General features: G+C 41.2%; 2 protein-coding genes across 4 annotated transcripts; both read left to right on the top strand.

Moving 5' to 3' along the window:
* The first annotated feature begins 565 nt into the window (after positions 1–565).
* On the top strand, positions 566–2,322 carry manbal (mannosidase beta like). Its single transcript, XM_008321142.3, has 3 exons — positions 566–716; positions 1,529–1,717; positions 1,875–2,322. The coding sequence occupies exons 2-3, from the start codon at positions 1,568–1,570 to the stop codon at positions 1,983–1,985; spliced, it is 261 nt and encodes an 86-aa protein (XP_008319364.1). The 5' UTR covers positions 566–716; positions 1,529–1,567; the 3' UTR covers positions 1,986–2,322.
* Positions 2,323–3,856: 1,534 nt separating this feature from the next.
* On the top strand, positions 3,857–22,300 carry LOC103386740 (proto-oncogene tyrosine-protein kinase Src-like). Of its 3 annotated transcripts, XM_008321145.3 has the most exons (13): positions 3,857–4,649; positions 12,968–13,246; positions 13,883–13,982; positions 14,891–14,908; positions 15,965–16,063; positions 16,310–16,413; positions 18,398–18,547; positions 18,634–18,789; positions 20,153–20,332; positions 20,427–20,503; positions 20,628–20,781; positions 21,512–21,643; positions 21,758–22,300. In XM_008321145.3, the coding sequence occupies exons 2-13, from the start codon at positions 12,976–12,978 to the stop codon at positions 21,964–21,966; spliced, it is 1,650 nt and encodes a 549-aa protein (XP_008319367.1). In that variant the 5' UTR covers positions 3,857–4,649; positions 12,968–12,975; the 3' UTR covers positions 21,967–22,300. The 3 variants fall into 3 exon arrangements, with proteins under 3 accessions (XP_008319367.1, XP_008319368.1, XP_024915751.1); XM_008321146.3 differs by lacking the exon at positions 14,891–14,908 and having other exon boundaries at positions 3,859–4,649; XM_025059983.1 differs by lacking the exons at positions 14,891–14,908; positions 15,965–16,063 and having other exon boundaries at positions 3,861–4,649.

The following is a 22,300-nucleotide window of genomic DNA, read 5'->3' as shown; positions in this document are numbered from 1 at the left end:
CTTAATTAATTTTATTCCGATATGGGTGGAGCTGACGTAAGACAACGAGCTAAGGACCCTCCGATCCAGACCACGACCTCCGATCTTTTATCACAGATCTTCTTGGGTTTCAGCAGGCATTCCTTGAGATGGGTTTCTGCCCTCTACTGGTTGTATTTTATCATGGCAAACATCCCTACTGGCGCCTTCCATCCGTTACGGATAAGCGGATGACAGCAGGTACATTTATTGTGACAAATTAAGAATCGAGGAAAGGGAACATTACATATGAAGAGTTTTGTTTTGTTTGTTTTTTAATTTAACCACGTTTTTACTGAGGAATCCTATTTAACATGAATCGATAAATTACTTTTCTTTCCATGAAATGCTGTGTAGTTAGCCAGTGATTTATAAAAAAAAAACCACTAAGGATAATTGCTGCAAAAATTATTCTTTCAAGTTCCCTCTGTAAACATATATGTGTCGTTAAGACATCAAACCTCTAGACGGCGTCATTTTTAAACGAAAAGTTTTCCCTAACGGAAATAAGGGTGGATTTGTGACATCACTTCCGGAAGAGCCAAGATTATTTATTTATTTTTATCTCCACTTCCTTTGTCACCCAGTGGGTTTGAAAAAGATTTTGCTGCAAAATCTTTGCTGCAAAATCGTATTTTCTTCACAATTTCACTCTGCAAGTCCCGAAGGAGAAAAAAAAAGTATTTTCTTCACTAGCGGTAAGTCTGTACAGTGTATCTGCGCCGAGCTTAAATCAAGTGTGTTAGTTATGTGTCTCATATTCACTTCGAGTTGTTCGTTTGGTTTGTAAAATTATCAGGTTAATAAAGTCAGTCATTATGGGGGTTAATGGTAATAAAATGATTTACAGGCTCAGGTAAATGTATTGAGGCAAATCTCAAAACAGTACAGTACAGCATGATGCCATGTACTTTCTTTCTGTGAAACGTGAGATGGTAACGTGATATACAGCTGCATTTAGGCAAGTCTATCGAGTGTATATGTAATGTTTTTGGTTGACTGGGCATGCAATCTTTTACTTTTCTTATGTACTTTGGTATTAACATGGGTGCATTTTCTACACCAAACTATTAGGGTTTTTTGTATTTCCAAACTAAACATAACACAATTGGTGAGAAAATACATTTAAACCAGGATTAGGTAGAAATATTTCAAACACATATTAGTGGACAAGCAGCTAAAAGTCTTCAAAGAAGCACAATTAGCAAAAACAGCTACAAATAATGAGAAGTCTGTTCAAAATTGCCCTTTAGTTATTTCCTTTTGTAGCTAAAAAGAACCTTCTTAAAACTGGTGTTAATTAAAAATCATTTAATGGCACTATGATTATGTTCTTCATTCATTATTTGGCCTTTGTCCACCATCCAGTGATACTCAGTCATCAAGGGGAAACTGACCAGAGAATATTTCACAAATTGTGTCACCATTTCACCCAAAACATATCCAGGTTTTCTGGCCAGAAAATTTATATTATCCTTTCCACTGATATAAATGTTCCTCCTGATTCAAGATCACTGAGAGAAGCACGGACACGAGCAGCAGCAGCATCATGTCTGCAGATCTGGATCTCTCACCTCCTGAAGTTCCCGAGCCCACACTTCTAGAAAGCATACTGCGCTATGGACTGTTCCTAGGTGCCATTTTTCAGCTCATCTGCATTCTAGCTATCTTCATCCCCACACCTCAGAGCCATGAGCAGGTGACGTAAAAACTAAGACAAGGAAGTTGTGATAGAAGTTTTAATCCCAGTGCTAAGTGTAGCTAAAACAACACTAATATCAGAGTAATTGGAAGGGAACCTTTTCTTTACTATACTTTAGTAATCAGGTCACGTGATCATGGGTTTTGCTTTTCAGGAAGAGACGGAGATCACAGACAGCAAAACCACCGAACAGATGAAGAAACCAAAAGCAGCAGCACCTCAGATTCGACAGAAACCAAAGAAAGAGAGCAAAAAGAAGCGATAGATAGATAGATAGATGTGTGAGTTCTTGTATCTGCTAGTGGGAATGTGTGCCACTCCTTACAGAATGACCTAAACTTCAGTTCCATTCATTTCCATCACAGTATAACAAGGAGCGTACCGTCTTTAATAATTGATTCCTTTGTTTTAAAAAAAATGTTTTCTACATTTCATTATTAAATTCATACATTGCGTTGTATTTGAAAGGGGTGTGAATGTTTTTTCTTCATATTAATCAATGTGGTAAAGGACTGGTTAGATGTCCAATGTTTTAGTAGGAATGAAAGAATGATACGAATGATTGTATGAAAAGGCAATAAAGCAATGAATATATCACATGATCCGTGACCTGAGGGTTTGTTTATTGTGGCTTTATTTTTTTTTTTTGTGTAAAAAATCTAAGAAAACTGGGCCAGGTAATAATAATAATGGATAAAGCTACAGACGGTGTGTCTGTACAAGGGTCTATGTCAGGCATGAGCAAACTAAGGCCCGGGGGCCAGATGCAGCCCGTTCATCTTTGTAATCCGGCCAGCCTAACATGTCCAAATTATATAAATGGTTTGTATTGTAATTGTACTTCTGCCTTTTTCCTGCAATGCCCACGTTTTCCCTATAGATGGCGTAGAGAAGGCTAAAATCATTTTAGCCTTTGTGCATTAATTTTACATGTCATTTATCTTAGTTCACACAAACGCTCCATTTATCTGCTCCTGACCCGACCCCGCTGTCAAATTTTAGGACCAATTGTGGTCCGCGACTCAAAGTTTGCCCACGTCTGGTCCATATGGTGTGTGTGTGGACACATTATCACCCAGGCTCTTGGAAAACAACACATGTTACAGACAACAATCAATGTGGCCAAAATGATACTTATTGTACACAAATACAAGCCATGGTTAACAGAGGGAAAACAAAGATGGAAACTGGTGGCATGGCAGCAGGCTCAAGCTGCAGTGTGTGTGTGTGTGTGTGTGTGTGCGAGAGAGAGAGATAGAGAGAGAGAGAGGGAGAGTGGGTGGAGCTTTTCCTGAGTTCACAGGTCAAAACAATTATTTTGGCTTGATTGAATAGTGTAGTATCAGATTGAAATCTCTGGCCCCAGGATCAAAATTTCAGACTTCGGGTTACCATGGCAACACCATTGGATTTCTTTGCCTATTTCTATTTCTAGTATATCCTAACTAACGCCTATACTGAAAAATGTACTCAAGTAAAAGTATCTCTACTTTGCTTGAATTCTACTAAAGTAAAAGTACCCACGGAATTTCCCAAAGGGGAACTCCCGAGGAAATAAAGTACATTTTAAATTAAGTTTTTTTTTTACGTATTGAGTAAAAGTTACTTAGTTACTTAAAATTACTTGATGCAAATTAAGGGCGAGTCATACATCCAACCTCAAATGCTTATACTTCAAGTTCACTAAAGCACACTTGATAAATGACTAAATAAAACTTAAACCAACTAAACGGACCAATGTCCGGCACTACGTTCAGTCTGAACTATGGTCAGTCACACCATAAAACATTTTTGTTGCAAGTGCATTTGGTATAAAGTGTCAAATTCTAAATCGTACAGTCCAACCCAAAAACTACAATAGGAACGAAAAATAAAACCAAACGCAGTAACCAAGATGGTGAAAATGTAGACCTTATTAATTCCTGATTAACCTTCCTTATGTTTATAATCAATATCAAAATGTATAATCAATTTAGGTGATTAATCGCTAATGATTAGTAATGAGCCTCCACTGGTCAGACAACAAAATATTCACCCTTTTAATCCTCTCGTTTTCTCCAATCTAGTGTCTGTAGTAAAATTCAAGTTATTATGCCATAACAACAAAAGGTTATTTTGTTCATTGCTTCTTTTATTAATGTCTCTATTTACTAATTAGTGCCAGAATTGTGACAACCCAATCTGACCACGCCCACTTCAACAACCTTTCTCATTCGTAAATCTAACGTACCACTGATGGGTGTGTTTTGTTGGAGCAAATACATAAATAAATAAATAAAAAATATATCTGCTTTGTGTTTGTGGACCAAATAATATCCGCTGGTGCCGTCACGAAATATTCCGTTTAGGCGTAGCGTCGAATTACAACGTAGCCTGCGCCAATATGTTACGCAGCTGTGAATCCGCTGCTACGTAGAGAGCGTAAAGCCCTGGCTCGTCATATTTGCTCTCCAGTGTTTCATCGCTGATGCCTTTCACCCTCTGAGGATGGGCATGTTTTCTTCCCACCGCTGCTGCTCCTCTTCTGTTCCGTCGCATGAATCCACTGCACATCTTCCTCTCAGCTGACCAGACTGCAGCTGCTTCTCCCCGGCTCTTGGTGTCGGTGTTTTTGTCCGGCCCTGCGCAGCCTCCAGTCCAGTCGAGTCCAGTCCAGTCCAGGCCGGCAGCGACACTAGCATCAGCTGTGTCCTCCGCTCCGCTCCGCTCCTGAAGGGACAGCGGCCGGCTCTTCACCGTGACCCGCTCCTTTCACGATTATCCTGGTGAATTTCGCTAAATGGACTTCGTGGCTGTTCGGAGTTCTCCACAGCAGCCGTTCACCCGCTCCTCCTCTCATTATTCCTCTAATGAGAACAGCCTAGTGATTTAAGTCGGCTCCTCGCTGCGCGTCTCTGATTTTTGGGCTGAAAATCAAGACGCGGCAAAGGTGAGTCAAACAGCGCCTGATAGCAAACGGTCAGGTTTTCTATTTCGAATTAACGACAAATGGAGCGTTTGTGTCTTTAACCGCCTATTTTAATGTACATAGATTCAATTAAAACACACTGCTCTTTCTCTAGCTCTCTCTCTCCCTCTCTCTCTTTTATTGACCTGTGTTTCATTGTTGCACAGGCCATTCACTCTCATTTATTCAGTGGCTCTCAGTCTGTGCCAAAGGCTTGGACCTGAAAATACCACCCGTCACCAAATGACACCTTGGTTTATTTTAATAATGTGTGAAACAACCTAATACATGCGGGAACGTCGTTTTTAGTCAATCTCGCGCACGGGAAATAAAACCAACAAGGCATCGACGTTCAAAATGGAGCTGTAGCAGCACCTGTTTTGATTCATCAGGCCGCATACGCGCTGTATATGAACCGGAACGGAGGAACCACGACAGCAGCTCCACTCATCCACACACCCGTGTTTACAAAACCTCGAATCCGTTCTGCTTGCATTTCGTTTCATCTCTTATTCCCAGCGCCGATGCTGCCGTTATTCCCTCAGCTGCTCCACACTGTAGGATTCTATTACACCCCACCCTTGTTTATCCTAAAGCAGCTATACAGGCAACAACTGTGCTAAATTCTTTGGAAATATAGACATTGAAGTTATGTGGCTCATCTGTCTGCTGCCACCCAGGCACTAAAACATGGTGCTGGTCAACATTGGATTTTTTTTTTATGAAGAGCCAAAAGAGTAACTTAATCAGATAAACATTAGAGAGATGCTCAGATGTAGCTGTCATCTAGAGGGGTTTGAAAACCTACTGAAATGATTGTGCTTGGCTGGGAAAAGGAAGTAGTGACTAGAACGCAGCCTTGACTCAAAGGTGTAGTGTGTCGGAATTTCCTAAAGATAATAAACTGTCGGATGGTATATGGTAAAACCCAGCCTCCCGGCCATTGATACAAGGTTCTAGGAAGTATGAAAGGCAGTGTTCACCAGCCATCTTTATGCATTTTCTAATTTCCGATTATCTTTTAAGTAATTTAATTTTTACAAAGCCAGGAAATGCAACTAGATGGAGAAGCTGTTATGACCACAAAAAAGTAAAAGATTTTTTTTTCTATTAAGCGTTGCTTGTTGCTAACTTACATTAATACCCATGATTAAACTTTTGACTAGTCCATTCTTTTCAGCAAATCTTTAAGTGTGGGAAACAATCTTACAGAGTAATATTTGATAAATTAGCACAATGATTCCTTGTATTTCTCTGCACTGTTCCCCGAGGGGTTTGTTTACGTGCCGTCATTGTAATGCTCTTCCAGTGAACTGCTAAAGTGGAGGACTGTTAAGTACTGTTGCAGTTGTGACCCTGTGACCCAGGAGGACCTGCACCCTTTGGCCTCCTTCGTGGCATTTATCATCTTTTCGCAGCTGCTTCCCACGGCTTAGATCACTCACTGTCTGAGTGTCCAGTTAAAGATGGACAGAAAGCAGAAGTGTCCTTTATCAGTGGGATAACACAACAGCTCTGTCTTCCTCTTCCTCCTCTCACATGTTCCCTCTGTGTGTTCGTCACTCAGGAAGTGGCAGCATGAGATGGATTGGCTTGAAACGAATGATGATTAGTCATTTTAGTCTGATCCGAGCCAAATGGTAATACATTTATCAACGTACCAATTTATTAATTACTGATTTAAAAGCAGTGGAGGCAACATGGATGATGATGTATTTCAGATTTGACAGTGAAGTTACATTTGTACCTATATGTAGGTAATTTCGGAACTTTAACAAATGTCACTAACATTGTAAATTCACCTCTCTGATGAAGTCTAGTTTTGTTTTGTAAACAGCGTGACTCTGCCGTTCATTATGCTAACAGGACATTGCATGACATCATGACTTACAAATCGTACGTTGGGGACGAATATGAGGGCATCGCCGACAGCAATGTTTTCAAAATGAAGCCGACTTCAGTAAGAATCGCCAATTAGTTTAGCACTTAAATCATATGAGATGTTGACTTTGGATGCAATTTCTGCAAAGGTGTGGTGGGGGGGGGGGGGGGAAAATGGGGGGGGGGGGGGGGGGGGGGGGGGTAAACTGAGTGCGGGTCGGCGAGATGAGACGTTTAAGACCGTTTGTTATTTAGGTTATAGAGTAACTAATATTGTGGTGGTTATAATTAAGTGTTGAAGAGCTGTTGCTCCTTATTGTATGTAGCAGACACACTGCATTTAGGGTTTGTTTACTTGGACACGGTCCAGTTTTGTCTCCCGATCACACTGTCAACTTCCCCACTTAGCCTCGAAAAACCTGATTGGTCGTATTCGTGATGACAGTGATGATCTTGTGTCTGTGACACTGGAGGAACGAGTTCATCATTAAAATGCGTCTTCTGGACTGGGGTGCTTTAATAGCGACGCGCTGGGCCACGTTAATGTCAGAGCGCATGACGGCGATGCCAAGAGTGCAAATTTCCATTTGGAGGGAAATCGTCGTTGATCCTCCTCAGTTGCCTCCACTTCACTGAGCAAACTATAATTTTCCCATTTGACTGAAAGGTTGGCCTTTAACTCCCTCCCTTCTCCACAGCGCAGTGGCAACTGTGTCTGTTGTTGTGACTTTGTCAGAGGATTGTCACGGCCAAATGTGCTCGTGTGTCTGAAGCGAGGCTGCAAACGAAAATGTTGTTGTTCAAAGAGGTGACGGTCTACTTCAGACAGTCATGTAATGTAAATATATTACATGTCCTCGTCTGATTTATCTTCATTTATCCATTTTCATACAGTTGACACTAAATATTTATGCTGGTAGGACTTTGCTCTGGGTAATTTCCTCTCCTGAATTCTCATTTATGCTGGTAAGACTTTGCTCTGAACTCTGGGTAATTTCCTCTCCTGAATTCTGTCTTTGCCAATGTTTAAATGGAAAAAGAGAAATCCTAAAATTAGTTGAAGATCCTTTATTACTCAGAAAACCTCTGGTGTCTCAACAACTTCACTCAAAAATATGTGCCACTTAAAGGTAACTACTTAAAAACAGACAATGACTTTTACTTTGTCCAAACTTATTGATCCAACATCAAACCACTGAATTGTTTGTCATTGTATAAATCCACAACTCTGAAACTATGTTTCATCAGTTAAGTTCTCATGGAAATTCTGTTTTTACTCAACGTGCTGCATGTTCTTCTTCAGTAGTATCGTTGTAGTTTGCATTTCTTTCTTCCTAAAAGAGATGAGTATAAAGTCTGTGGCGGCTGTGAAAAGGAGAAGCAGGACCTGGTGTCTCTATGGTAGTGGTGGGCGGATCGATCCAAATATCGATAGTAGCGATACCAAGTCGGTATCAGATTGATACTAGCCTGGTGAGATCGATAGATTCTTTACTTTAAGTTCCGCTCTTGTTTTTAATGCTGTTTTTGCTGGCTGTTTCGGCAAAAGGAAACAGCCAGGTCGATGAACTCGCCGCTGCTGTGTCAGCGCAGAGCAGGCACACTTTGCTCCCCCTCCCCACTCTTGTGTTTTGAAAATGATGAAAATTAATTGATTTAGCAATTCAACAACGCATCCACCTTACTTATTGAAAGGTATCAGATCGGTATCGGCGATACTGGCCCATATTTACGGATCGATACCAAAATATGCAGTATCGCACACCACTACTCTATGGAACGTTCGGTGTTTTCCAAAGATGCTCTTAGTCTTAATTTCCCTGATGCTTTAGGTTTACAGTGTTGTTAACAGGCTGGGAGTCAGTGTAATGTCATTTTGATTGACTTCTGGTGATGTTTTTATTTTACCGTCACAGTTGAGGGAAGGAACAACCCTTTCAGTGGAGACTGTCTACAGTCACACGAGCCGTGTTTTCAGCCCGACTCTGAGAAAAATGCCCGTCCTTTATGTCAAAAACCTGATTTAAAATGACAGTGTGTGTTAATGCCATTTTCTCCCATCACAGCACATGCCGTAATGACACATAATGGAAAAATAGGCCTGCTGTGATTCAGTTTGGTTTTCCTTAAACGTGTTAGGCCTTGCCTGCTTTATTAACTTACATTCCTTTCGGGCATTGAGGCTTGTGGCCTTTACTTTCCATCCTTTTTTCTGCAGTCCTCCCGTTCCCCCTCCTTTTTAACCAACATTAGCTTTGAGTGAAAAGACGACCTGATAGATTTTACATGACTCACTGAGTCAACGTTGACTCTGAGACCATCAAAGGTCAGAGAGTTATTGCTTGTAGCAACCACGTAGCTATTGAAACTTTGCCGTACACGTTGTGTAAATGTTCCGGGTGTCGATCAAAAGTTGCGTACCATTTTATAGGTTTGTCTACAGTATATTCTTGTATCTTTTCTTCAGTACTGTAATTAAAACCTTTAACAAAAAAGGAGTTGTTGTTATAATTTTAACAACAACAAAACAGCAAAAACATTTAACCATTCCAATTATGGCAATAGTATATTAAGTTTAATTACTGCAGTATTATTATAGATTATATTTAATATATATTATAGTTTATAGTTTAATTACTGCAGTATTATTATAGACTTATAATTAAAAATAAATCTATAATATTATTATAATTAAAATACCAAACAAACCTGATTGGGTTAGGAGGCTGTTATTCTTTTTTTTTTGCTGTTAGCAAGAAAGCAAGTTGAAAGATTTAGTGTGTTCAATTGGTTCAAAATTGGTTATTTAAAATAAATAAATTGATTTAAAGAATCGCTTCCTTCTGTAAAATTGCGTTAACTGTAATTTCCTGAAGCAAAAACAAACAAAAAACTTAGAGCCTTCAAAGTCATAAAAAGAGCTTCTTTCTCACTCCTCACTCTTTCATCCTTGTCATAATCTCTCTCCTCCCTCCTTTCCTCCCATCCTGACCTCCCACTGCTCAGGTACCTGCTCAGGTTGCAGTTTTTGGCAGTGTTAGCACTTTGTAGTGCATTCTGGGTCTGCTGCATTCTTCAGTTCTTTCTGTGGATGGAAAAACTCCCCAATGAATGAAACCTCTGCTCATTTCCATGTCTCCTTACTTCCACCGTCCTCCCCCGTAGATCGTCTTTGACGGTTATTTACTTTTAAAACCTGTAAATAGTGAGCTAAACTTTTTGATGTAAGTGCAGTTTTGACACATTGTAGTGAAGGTGTGAGGTTCTTAAGAGTGTGAGCCCAGGAGAGAGTCTTTGAAGGTGGTAACAAAACTGTTTTAACGTGGTGTTCCCTCTGCTCATCATTGCGTGCTTTAGCTTTACGCTAGGTTAATTTGCTCGCTCGATCGCTAACCTAAACGTCTTAAAGAAAGTTATTATTCCTGTAAAACAAACTAATATCTAAAGAATGCAATAGAGCCACCTACAGGCGATTTGTAACTAGCTAAAGAATTCTTGTAAACCAAAAAAAAAGCTCATAATCTACAATAAATGTGTATATATATATATACAAATAACACCTTGTTTTATCACTTTTTTCCTCTTTTTTTTCCAAATCAAATTTATGCCATTTATAACCTTTACTCTCTGTAATTTATATACACTACTATATTTTGTCATGCAGCAGCTGCTCATTTATTAGGAACCATACGGTTTGGCTAATCAATTGATTCCTACCATCTGTTCTATACGTAAGCCTGATCACTGCAACAATAGAGTGTTTGTGCAGTTACGGTTTTTAAAATCAGAATATCAGCTGCTGATTCATGTTATAGAAGCTCATCTTCTCACTCTCCAACGTTCCGTCCCTGCTTGAATTGTTAATTCATATTTACTTATCTTCATGATGGAGACAAGACCGGGAAAAATGTCAAAGTGTGATTATTGCGTCTTTTCCTTCTGGGTCACATGATATCATATCTGTGTTGAGGTCATCAGACACTGCTGTCCACTTTACTGACAGGTTTCCGTGATATCATAACGTAAACGTCCTTTCTTGCGTGCTACGAGGCCTTTGTTTGCCTTTTAATTCGCCCTTAAACCCACTCCACATCCTTAATGAACCAGGAGACTCACAAGGGAGAACCTTAGCGGAAAGTATAAGGGAAGTAGTGACGGGATGTGTGGATCAGAGCTTGATGCCGGGATCTTGATTAGTGACGAGGTGAAATGAGTCAGAAGTCGTTTTATACGGCAGCAGTAAACGCAGTACATTCCCCTCGGATTCAACCACCTCTGGCTGTCTCTCTGCACACATCCACTCCATAAGCTGCTAAACACCGTTTATCTGTTGGGGAAAAAAGCCTTCATTACTACTTTAAATCTGCCAAGACTGCAATCCAGTAGCGGAGCATAGCCGTGGAACGCCGCGTCCCGTCGACTGCTACAGGTAACGTAGTGGTTTTACTGGACACACAACTCCCCCGAGTCCTGTCCATCTTGCTGGGATGTGACTCACTGTTGCACCATGGGGTATGTTGACTACCCCCCCCATCCCTCACACCACCCGTGAGCCACATTTCACCCTTGCAGAAGTTGAATCAAATCTAGGGTGGCTTATTATTTGTGTGTGTGTGTGTGCAGCTTACACACCCACGCCTCTCTGAAGTAGGAGCTCTCTGTTTCTAAGAATTCTCATACCTGTGTAATTATGTTCTTGTTGCACACATGCATTTAAAAACGCCCACTGAGCCTTTGCTGTCCATGAAGTACACAACCACCTACACGCTGCTTTTCCCAGCCCCTGTGAGTCGCTTTCTCCTCGGTCTCCTAATAACCCTCTGCTCTCCTTCCCATCAGTCTTAGCGTTAGAGCATTGGAAACATTCACATATGTTGGAAAAAGGATGTGAAACCCACTGTGGTCGAGTGTTAGTGTGTGATAGAGCCTTGTTTTCCAAAAGACAAGAACAGCTGAACACATAGTACACCCACTGACGGGGGAGGACGGGGGGGTGGGGGGACGGGGGGGCGTGAATACTCTATCTGGAACTGATGCTGCCTCTATTCTCTGAGGAACAACGCTGTTTCATGTGTGTGTGTGTGTGTGTGTGTCTTTTTAAGTGGCCTCTCTCACAGTGAGTCACTGCTGCACAGGTCTTTGAGTGGACGCAGAGAGTGGACATTCAAGCATTCTGCGTCTCCACTTGACTGTCTGAGTGTGTTTGTCTTTGTCTCCGACGTGTCGACTCTGACTCCCTCATTTATCAGGCCATTATCGACTGGTTCAACAGCGGGGCGGGAAATAGAAGCAGCAGAATACTGTAATTATCAGCAGAAGACACAACAGTCGCTGTCACTGTCACTTCAACAGGGCTTTGTTCAGGGCTCCGTGTTCCCGGTGTGTTCCCATTGATTCACTGTTTTAAATCAACACACAAGAGGGGAATGACCTTGACTGTATCTGTGCTCAGTATCTGAAGTTGTGCAGTATTTACGTACATACAGAACTGTTCCATCTAGGGATGTCCGATATTATTGGCAAACTGATATCGTTAGCCCGATATCAGCATAATTATAATAATAATATCTGTAAGAATCGTTGTCGATTTTCCTATGATAATGAAAACCTGCTAACCCCATTCCTTGGTTTCGCTAAGTGATCTGTGCCCTTAAAATAGTTTGGGGGGAAAACGGCCGTATATGAAAGTAAAGGTCACTAGATGGCAGCATTGCAGCTCATTTTATTAATCTGTTCTAATAATCAAAGCATTGTAAGCATTTCAATACAGTGGTTTGTTCAGGTAAACAAATAAATACTACCAGGCTCTTCATAGCATTTCAATTCGGGGCGGGGCAGAAAAAAATTGAGAAACACTGCCCTCACCCATCACCTTAGTGAGCAGGCGGCACTTACATTCCTTAACCACCAGGCCACCACTGCCCCTCGATATTGGTATAGGTTGGTATCGGAATCGGAAACTAAGTGGACAATATTGGCAAAAAGTTAATATCGGACATCCCTAGTTCTGACGGAACTGGGAACTATTTCATGGATACACACATCTGAAGCACACTGGACTGTGGGATATAGGTGAGGAAAAAAAAACAAAAAACAGAACTTTGATTACAATTCCAAGAAAGAATTTTGAAAAAAATTACTGAGTAACTTTTTCAAGATCTGATTTTATGTATTTATTTTTAAATTATTTGTATTACAATTTAATTTTTTGACAGAGTGAAAATGTGATCATTTATACAAGACCTAGCTTTGATCCTGTGGGTCAAAGCTAGCAAAACTATGTCACAGCTGACTTTAGGGAACAGGCGAGGAATATCCTGTACAGATTACTAACGGCCAACAGCGTCTTAGTCAGATTATCCTATAAATCATTAGCATTTTCATGGTAACAGCCCAGTTTCTCTATCCCCTTATCTCAGGTCTGTACATGGGGGCAGGCAAGAGCAAGCCCAAGGAGCACGGCCAACGCTCCATGAGCCTGGATGGCACCATCGGCACCGGCTCAGATAGCGGACGCTTCCACCACCTCGGACCCGCCCAGCAGACCCAAACCCCCAACAGGAGCCCTGCCGTAGGCACAGGCAGACGGGGGCATCAAGGGCAGCACCAGCACGTCCCGACCAACACCCCAGAGTCGGCTCTTTTTGGAGGTGTGCACACTGGAACCATCACCTCGCCGCAGAGAGGACCTCTGGCAGGTAAGGAAGCAGTTAGAAAGCGGCTGTACGGTTTTGGTTTTTTTTTGTTTGCTTTTTTTTTTGCAGCCTTTATGGTGAGATAAGTTAACAGTTTCCTCTTTCACGTTTCATGTTTTAGACAGGGATGTGGATCGTTGGTCTCACATAATGAAATACCAGTTTCCATTTCCCCATTAGCTCCATTACAACACACTGTAGCCTTCAGACCTAGAACCAACGTTGTAAGTGGTGTCACAGTCTGGACGCTATTGAAGCTCTTGCCTCTCTAAAATGTCTTGATGGTAAATCCTCCCCACCCACACCCCCCATCCAGAGGGAGCCTCCTCTTCCTGATGTGCATTTAACGACTCATAGCTGATGAAGTCATGCTCATATAATCAAGAAGAAAAAAAGACCGTCAGTTTGACGTCCTCATCCTTGGAGGTCTGAAGTCTGAATGTCCATATTTCTCATTATCCTTTGTCCAGATATGGCACTGAAGCAAAATAAGAAAGGAAAAAATGATCTGTAGTTTTGTGGCCAGGACCAGACAAACTGTTAAATTGTGGAAGTTGATGCGAGTCGTTTCATGCAGGGAAGTCCCGTTTGTTTTAAATAACCATGTTCCTTAAATATGTATTTCCATATTTCCTGCAGGAGGCGTCACCACGTTCGTGGCTTTGTATGACTATGAGTCACGGACAGCATCTGACCTGACCTTCAGGAAAGGCGACAAGCTGCAGATAGTCAACAACACGTAAGAGTCAAGTCACCCCTCTCTCTTTCTGATGCTTCACACGAACTCAAATGATCAGATACGTTGAGCTGAGGACACACTGCACTTCAGAAAACCATCTAAGCTCATGCTGACAGACAGACGAGGGACAGCAAACACTCGTTTTTAAAACCAACTAAATACACAGAACCATCAGACTTAGCCGCCGTAGCCATCTCCACATGAACATCTGAACAATCCCCTCAATTTCTGTGCTCCACGTTCACTTTGCTGTCTCTCTCACTATTCCAAATTCTGGCATTTAGGTGTTCTCTTCACTTCCCATCATCCTCTGAGAATGCCTTTTTTTCATTCGCTATTGGCAAACACACGTTTGCAGTCGGGTCGATAATCAGTCCACATCACGCCCTCATTACACCAGATTTGGCTCAAACTATTTGAATCGTGTCTTTGTAGCATGTCCTCAGCTTTATTTACTGTTATTTTCCTTGTCTTTTCTTTTGCACTCTCTCCGTGCCTTCCTGTCTAGTCTGGCACTACACAATAAGAGCACTTTATTCTTCATTATTTTACACACCATAATGGTATACATACTCACATAAAACTACCCAGTGGATACAGTATTTGTTTGTAATTGTCAATGGCAACAATAATGCACATAATCTCAGAAATCCACCGTTTGTGTATCGAGTTTAAAAAATAAAACTCCATGCCGAGATAAAATAAAAATACAATTATGATGCAGTACAGTACGTGCAGCCCCATTGGGCGGTCCCACTGCGTATCTAGCTCTTCTTTTTTTTTTTAATCTGTCTTTGCTTCGACGTGCTGCTTGCTTTGCTATGTCTCTTTGCCGTCTTTTGATGTGTCTGCTCTGTCTGTTATCTCCCCCTCTCTCTTTTTTGCTCACGCTTCACGGTTTCTCCTAGGAAAAAGTACAGCTTCAGGTCAGTAATACTTGATGTAATGAAATAAAATACCTTGTGTCACCTTTTTTTGTTCTTACACGAGTTGTCTAGGTGAGATTGGTAGTTCAAATTCATATTATGGCTCCACTGCTATCTCACTGTAAGGGCCACAAACTGACTGGGGATTACATAATAATGACATCTAGATGTGGGCCGCATGTGAGTGGTTTGTGGGCTGAAAGTGGCCCGTGGGCCAGGAGTTTAGGACCCTCTTCTTTTTTTTTTTAATTACTGTACTGTACAGAAAGGTGTAAAATGGATTAGTTTGCAACACTGTTGTGTTCATACTGGAATATGAAAATATACAGGCTGATATCTTTCCTGTTCACAGGCAATCGCTCCACAAGTGATGATCCATTAAATGAAAATAAATAAATAAATATAAGCAGTTCATAGATAAATAGATAGAAAGAACTTTATTCATTTTAATTCATTAATGTGTGTCTTTTATAGCTATGTTTTAAACAAAAACACTGAAAAGTATGGAGTTTTGATCATGGAGGGCATCATGTTTTATGACAGTGATGCCTTCACTGCCCAAGTTCCATTGCGGCAGCATGACAACGGCTGCGTTTGTACATTACGGCAGCATGACAACGGCTGCGTTTGTAACAAACGCGTGTCGTGTTGACGAAAATGAGCTTTACTTCAAACCATGGATCAAATGCGTATCACTTTGCCCTGTGTGTTAGAGACAACAGGTGAATGTAGTTCATTTTTAAGCAGACCTCAGGCAACATCATGTGAAAATGTAGTAGTATATAAATCACATATTTTAAAATTGAAGTATTTTTTTCCCTTTTTTTTTTTTCCTTCTTCGCTGTTGCCCTTCTGGACTTTATCCATCACCCTATCCAGTCACAAAGTCTCTCAACCTTGTGGAATAAATTATTCATATTTATTGGTTGAATTTAACTTGTTTTTAAGCATCAACATTATGAAACTAACAAAAAAAAAACTCCTCAGGTTCCTGTTGATTGTCGACTATGTTTCTCTCTCATGGTCTCTCTCTCTCCGTTTCTCTCTCTCTCTCAGAGAAGGCGATTGGTGGCTAGCTCGCTCCCTGACAACAGGGGAGAGTGGTTATATACCCAGCAACTATGTGGCTCCGTCTGACTCCATTCAAGCAGAAGAGTAAATTATTCCCTCCTCTGTCTCACACTTGCAGCTTGTTTTTCTCTTGATTTTTTTTTCCTCTGTAGAAAAGTTCAACCATCTTTAAAGACTCTCAGGTGTTTGTTACGGACATGACTTCATCTTGATGTCATGATGACGCCCCCAGAACACATTAGGAATCCTTGGTTATGCTAATGCACACCATTATCACACACTTACTGTCTATACTTAGATGGCCTTTTTTTTTTTTTTTTTTTCTCTCAGGTGGTATTTTGGGAAGATCACACGGCGTGACTCAGAGAGGCTCCTTCTGAATCTCCAGAACAGAAGAGGAACCTTCTTGGTGCGAGAGAGTGAGACCACTAAAGGTGAGCGAGCAAACGCCAACATCACTGCAAAGTAGCGTCACATCACTTCTAATGTACTATCACACAATGAAGTACTTACAGTCGTATACCAGATACACTGGTAACTGTCAAGTATTGATGGTTGTGATAAATGGAAAAGTTACCGACATATTTTCATATCCATATTTTTCCCGGTCAAGGACTATTTAAATATGATATTGTTTACAGTTAGACTTTCACAATTAATTTGAATCAATTTTAGTGTATCACTATATTGAAGTTGCCTAAAAAATAATGATAAATGCTAATAATAGTAATAATTAATCCTAAAATATACAAATAGTTTGCCTTGTAAGATAAGGAGTTGAAAAATAGAATTTGTGAGCTTTTAAAAATATTATATAACATTATAGAAGTCATGTCTGCTACCAGAAGGTTTGGGGTTTGATACCTGCCCAGTCCCAAAATACCTAGTTTGGTTGCTTCAGGAAAAGCATCAAGTCTACTATTGTAGAAACTCTGTATGACGGGACGAGCTGAAAGTGGATGTGAGTTTTTATTGCACCAGTCAGTACGTCATAACTAAGCTGTTAAAGGTAGGCTTTGTGCACGGATTTTAAGAAGTTAAAATATCCTAAAAAGAACCACACGATGAAACATACAAACATGTTTTTGTTTTCTGTGCTTGTGATAAAGTGTTTGATTTTTCAAATCGAGTCTGGCAGCAGAGACCAGGTCTCAGTCATGTAGGTGAAACATCAGGAGGTTGGTTTTTGAGGAAGTGTGAACGGAGGTAAAAAAAAAAAAAGTGTGGTGGAGTGCAGTAGAGTTTATGAATGGAAAAGAGTGAATCACACGCTCTGCCAGAACTAGGTCATCCTGGAAGGGTGCTGGATTTCCCCACTGGTTGAGTCCCTGTAGTCCCAACACACACACACACACACACTCACACAGTTTTCCGAGAGAAAGCGAGGCTGACAGAGAGGGGAGAACAGTGGAGAGGAGACCCTTGGGGAATTGGGGGCAGGGGTCAGGGACAGGAGGGGGAGGAGCCCTGGCTTCAGAGAGCGTCTTGTATTAGATGTCAGATGTGAGGCTCACAGTGTGACAGATGAGCAGAGGCCTGCTGGCCATATGCTGCAGAAAGTGTACATTTCATACGAGTCTATTTAAAACGTACGACGGGGGAGAAAACGTTGACTCACTTCTGCTTTAACAGGAAGTGAAAACCTATAAGCTGAGCTCAGATCACTTCAGGTAGTTTAAAGATGTCAGGAAAAATCGGAAGTGAATAACAAATGACAAAAATCCCTTTTATTTATTTCCCTAATGTGGTTAATTGGGAGTTATGTAAATTGGTGCCCAGGTATTTAGAGAACAGCCCCTATGGGGCAGCAGTGGTAATGCACTGCAGTCCAGAATGACTTAAGTCAATTAGACGAGGTAAATGTGTCACATTGAGTTGATGATCATTTTTCTGACTCATTTGCAACAAAGTGTTAATGAGGACAAACTGAGGTTTTTACCTGTTCCAGTAATGTACGGAATTTTTTTTTAATCATTTTGGAATGACGATTTAGCTTGATTAATCATGATTAATTGTTATCAGTTCTGAGTAATCATGATTAATTGTAACCAATCCCGATTAATCAAGATGACTTCATTGATTAATCATAAAGGATTCTAAAAAAGACTGTTTTACAATCAGCCCTTTTTTTTCTATTTTGTGTTAAAACAGTTTCTAAATCCATTTTATTTGTCTTTGTTGTTTGATTTGCTCTAAGACCAAACAAAGAGAAAGTCGCAGTGGGTCGAGGCCGGAGAAACAGAAAGCAGAGCCAAACTTATACGACCCCCAGTAACAGTCAGTAACAGAGGCTTTCCCAGCACAGCTGTTAGGAAAATCCAGAGAGCAGCTGCCACACAGACTGTGAAGCACCTGCTCCTATTGATCTGACCTGTCTCCGTCTGTCTCCGTCTGTCTGTTGTCTCTGCTTGTAAACAGGGGCGTACTGTCTGTCAGTGCTGGACTATGACAACACCAAAGGCCTGAACGTCAAACATTACAAGATCAGGAAGCTGGACAGTGGTGGTTTCTACATCACGTCTCGTACCCAGTTCACCAGCTTACAGCAGTTAGTCTTCCACTACTGCAGTGAGTCAACGCACACACACCTGCTTGTTTTCAACAGTTTACAAAAGTCAGTTTATCAAAATGATCTATCTTTTTTTTTTTTCCAGAGCACTCTGACGGGTTATGCCATGCACTGACAGACGTGTGTCCTGTGGCCAAACCTCAGACCCAGGGCCTGGCCAGAGACGCCTGGGAGATCCCCCGAGAGTCCCTGCGCCTGGATCTGAAACTGGGGCAGGGATGTTTTGGAGAAGTGTGGATGGGTGAGTGATAGTAACACGCCTGGCAGTTATCAATCTCGCCATTTCCCTGTTGAATCACAATATATGATATTTATAAGGGATGCACTGAAATTAAAATTCTTGGCCGAAAACAGAAAACCAAAACACAGGAAGAAATTATTATCAATTATTAGTACCATAGCATTTGTGGCTATGACTGTGAACTAAACCTCAATAAAATCAAGGCACTGCGATGGCATAAACTAATAATAAATCAATAATAAATTAATAATTGTCAAAATAATTAATTGTCAAATGTCTAGCAGAGAAATAAAATCAACTGATAATCACATGGGAAGTCAGAACAGAATAGCCTAGCTATTATTATTTGAGGTACTCTCCAAGCGGGTTCTCCCATCGTGACCTTGATCATTTCTCGTGCGTAATGATCTTTATAACGCGGATCAAGTGCAGTCGTGACGAGTGCAGTGGATCTGATCAGATCTCAGTGAAACGTGTGCTGATTCTGAGTGGACTTTCCACCCCATCTTGAAATTTCAGCATTACACGTTTTGCAAATCGCCATCCGTGGGTCGTTCTTAGATTTATTGAAATACATCCACGATGCAGACATGTTGGTACTTTCAGACAAGCCCGCGCTGGCCGCGGTTTTTGCTTGCATCATCATAACTTCCTGTTTCGACCGTGTTGTTTCGGTGATAAAAGTACTTTAGGGCCATGGATCAGATTACATAAGGATAAAATGATCATTAAAAAGTGTGTGTTTGGACGTGGTGTTAAATACTAAACCAACATATATTCAATGAAAGTACGATGAAAAGGACGATAAAGTGATATTTATTGAAAACAACAACTGTTATGGAACGTTACGTTACTGAGTCACTCATGCAGTGCTGCCTCCTTCAAGGAGAGCAGAAATAAAGATTGCACTTCAAGCAGTTTTATTTTAACAAATCTAACAGGAAAAGACCAGAACAGAAACGCTGCCTCAGCTCTGACTCACACTGATCCTTGTTGTCTCGCTCGCTCGCACCGTGCATCCTCGTCGGACATTATCTTCTGCAGTTACATCAAACCAACACTGGGCAGAACACGACGAGGTATCGGACTGACTGATTACGTTATGAACGGAACCTAACATCAAAGAAAAACACTTTTATAGTCACACTCCTGCACTTTATGCTGTTGCAAATCACATAAAAGACTTTGGAATTCAAACATTTGGTGTGAACAAGTTTCCATCTTCCCCACAAAACACATTCTTTTGCTGTCATCTGACACTACATATGTCAATATATTGTAAAAACTCATCCCAGTCCGATTCCTTATGTAAAGAGAACATTAAAAACTGACTGAAATGACTGTGTTTTTTTTTTTCTAACAGGGACGTGGAATGCTACGACTCGAGTTGCCATCAAGACCCTGAAGCCCGGCACCATGTCTCCGGAGGCTTTCCTCCAGGAAGCGCAGGTCATGAAGAAGCTAAGGCACGAGAAGTTGGTGCAGCTGTACGCCGTGGTCTCTGAAGAACCCATCTACATCGTGACAGAGTACATGAGCCAAGGTGATGCTGATGAAATTTAAAAAAAAAAAAAAAAAAAGCGGTGCCAAAATGGGTGTCAGTATCAGACTGTAATGTTTTGGTCCTTCGTTGACAGGAAGTTTATTAGATTTCCTCAAGGGAGATGCTGGAAAGATGCTTCGTCTGCCTCAGCTGGTGGACATGGCTGCTCAGGTACAGACAAACTATATGTTTACGTTATGATTCACTTGAATTGTGTATCTTCTAACCACACACGATCCCTAAACATTTAAACGGCCCTAAAACAGTGTCATGAACCCATGTGCCCTCTGTTCAGATTGCTGCAGGCATGGCCTACGTGGAGAGAATGAACTACGTCCACAGAGACCTGCGAGCAGCCAACATCCTGGTAGGAGATAACCTGGTGTGTAAAGTAGCAGACTTTGGCCTGGCAAGGCTCATTGAAGACAACGAATACACCGCCAGGCAGGGTAAGTCTGTTCTATCTGATTATAGAGGAAATAAAAACCTGCTGCACCTTTCTACAAACCATCTTAAAGCAAAAATCAATTTCATTACACCAAAGGCCAAAGGCCATTACTGTGGACTGGCAATACCTACATTTTCTAAATCAAACATCTGTTAGTCTTTCTTCTGTCAGTATCAGAGTCTGAATGACCTGTTGTTTGAAACATTGACAGATTATCTTGGAATGAAGAAAGTAAAGGATATGACTGGATTTTTTTGAGTGAAGTAAATTAGTCAAATTGAAGTACATTTTTTCCAGTGTCCCGGTACCAAATGACCTACGGACTGGCACTGGTCCCCGGACCTGGGGTTGGGTCTTCTTTTTTGGGTTGTACCGTACAGCAGAACATAGAGGAATTTAACAGAGCTACTGACTCAAACCATAGCCTGACTACTGGAAAATGATCCTTTCCTACCTCAGCAATTGACATCATTTTCAAATCATCCAATTATTCTGTGGTTAGACTGAAAGATACACTGGAATATATTCCAGAAAAAAAAAAGCAAAGTAATCGTGAGTGTGGTGATTAACAGGCCAACATTTATTTACATTTTGTTGTGGACATTAAGAGAAAATCTTTACAGATATGACGTTGACATTTTTCATTTAAAGTCATACGTTTGGCTTTTTAATCGTGTAAAAATGAAATACATTTTAAATAAATTAATTGATTTATTTTTGTTGTATCAAAGGAGCCAAGTTTCCCATAAAGTGGACAGCACCAGAGGCGGCTCTGTACGGCCGCTTCACCATCAAGTCAGACGTCTGGTCCTTCGGCGTTCTGCTCACAGAGCTGGCTACTAAAGGCAGAGTCCCTTATCCAGGTACCCACTTCACCGTCCACCAGAGCTCGTGGAGACATTTCTCAAATGCACTCTTATTTTCTGTGTTCTCTGGTTTGTTTTGCTCAACATCCTCCTCCTGTATTTTCTTGGCAGGAATGGTGAACCGTGAGGTTCTGGACCAGGTGGAGCGTGGCTACAGAATGCCTTGTCCAGCAGAGTGTCCCATCTCCTTACACGAGCTCATGCTCTCCTGCTGGAGGAAGGACCCAGAGGAAAGGCCTACCTTCGAGTACCTGCAGGGCTTCCTAGAGGACTACTTCACCTCCACAGAACCCCAGTATCAGCCTGGGGAGAACCTATAGAACCCCGAAATGAAAATTAAAAAAAAAAAAAAAGATGGAGGAGAACCTCATCACTGAAAGATCTGCACTAACCGACCTCAGAGGAAAAACTGTGAAACGCATCTGGGAAGACGTTGGGATTCTTCTGCAGAAGCAAAACCAACACCGACAAGGAGACCGGTAGAACGTTCCCCCGTGGGTTCTCCACGCTGCTGCTGCTGCAGAAGAATCCGGAGAACATCCTCCCTGGAATATTCACTGTTTACTTCCGGTTCTCCTGTAGCTACGGAAGGAGAACTGGTACTGGACAGAACTCTGGCTACAGATGGCCTGAAAGATGTAACTGTAAAAATCA

Source organism: Cynoglossus semilaevis, chromosome 11 (genome assembly GCF_000523025.1).
Source record: "Cynoglossus semilaevis isolate Cse_v1.0 chromosome 11, Cse_v1.0, whole genome shotgun sequence".
Taxonomy (NCBI): domain Eukaryota; kingdom Metazoa; phylum Chordata; class Actinopteri; order Pleuronectiformes; family Cynoglossidae; genus Cynoglossus; species Cynoglossus semilaevis.
Note: the sequence above shows the minus strand (reverse complement) of the source record. Positions and strands in the feature narration are given on the sequence as shown.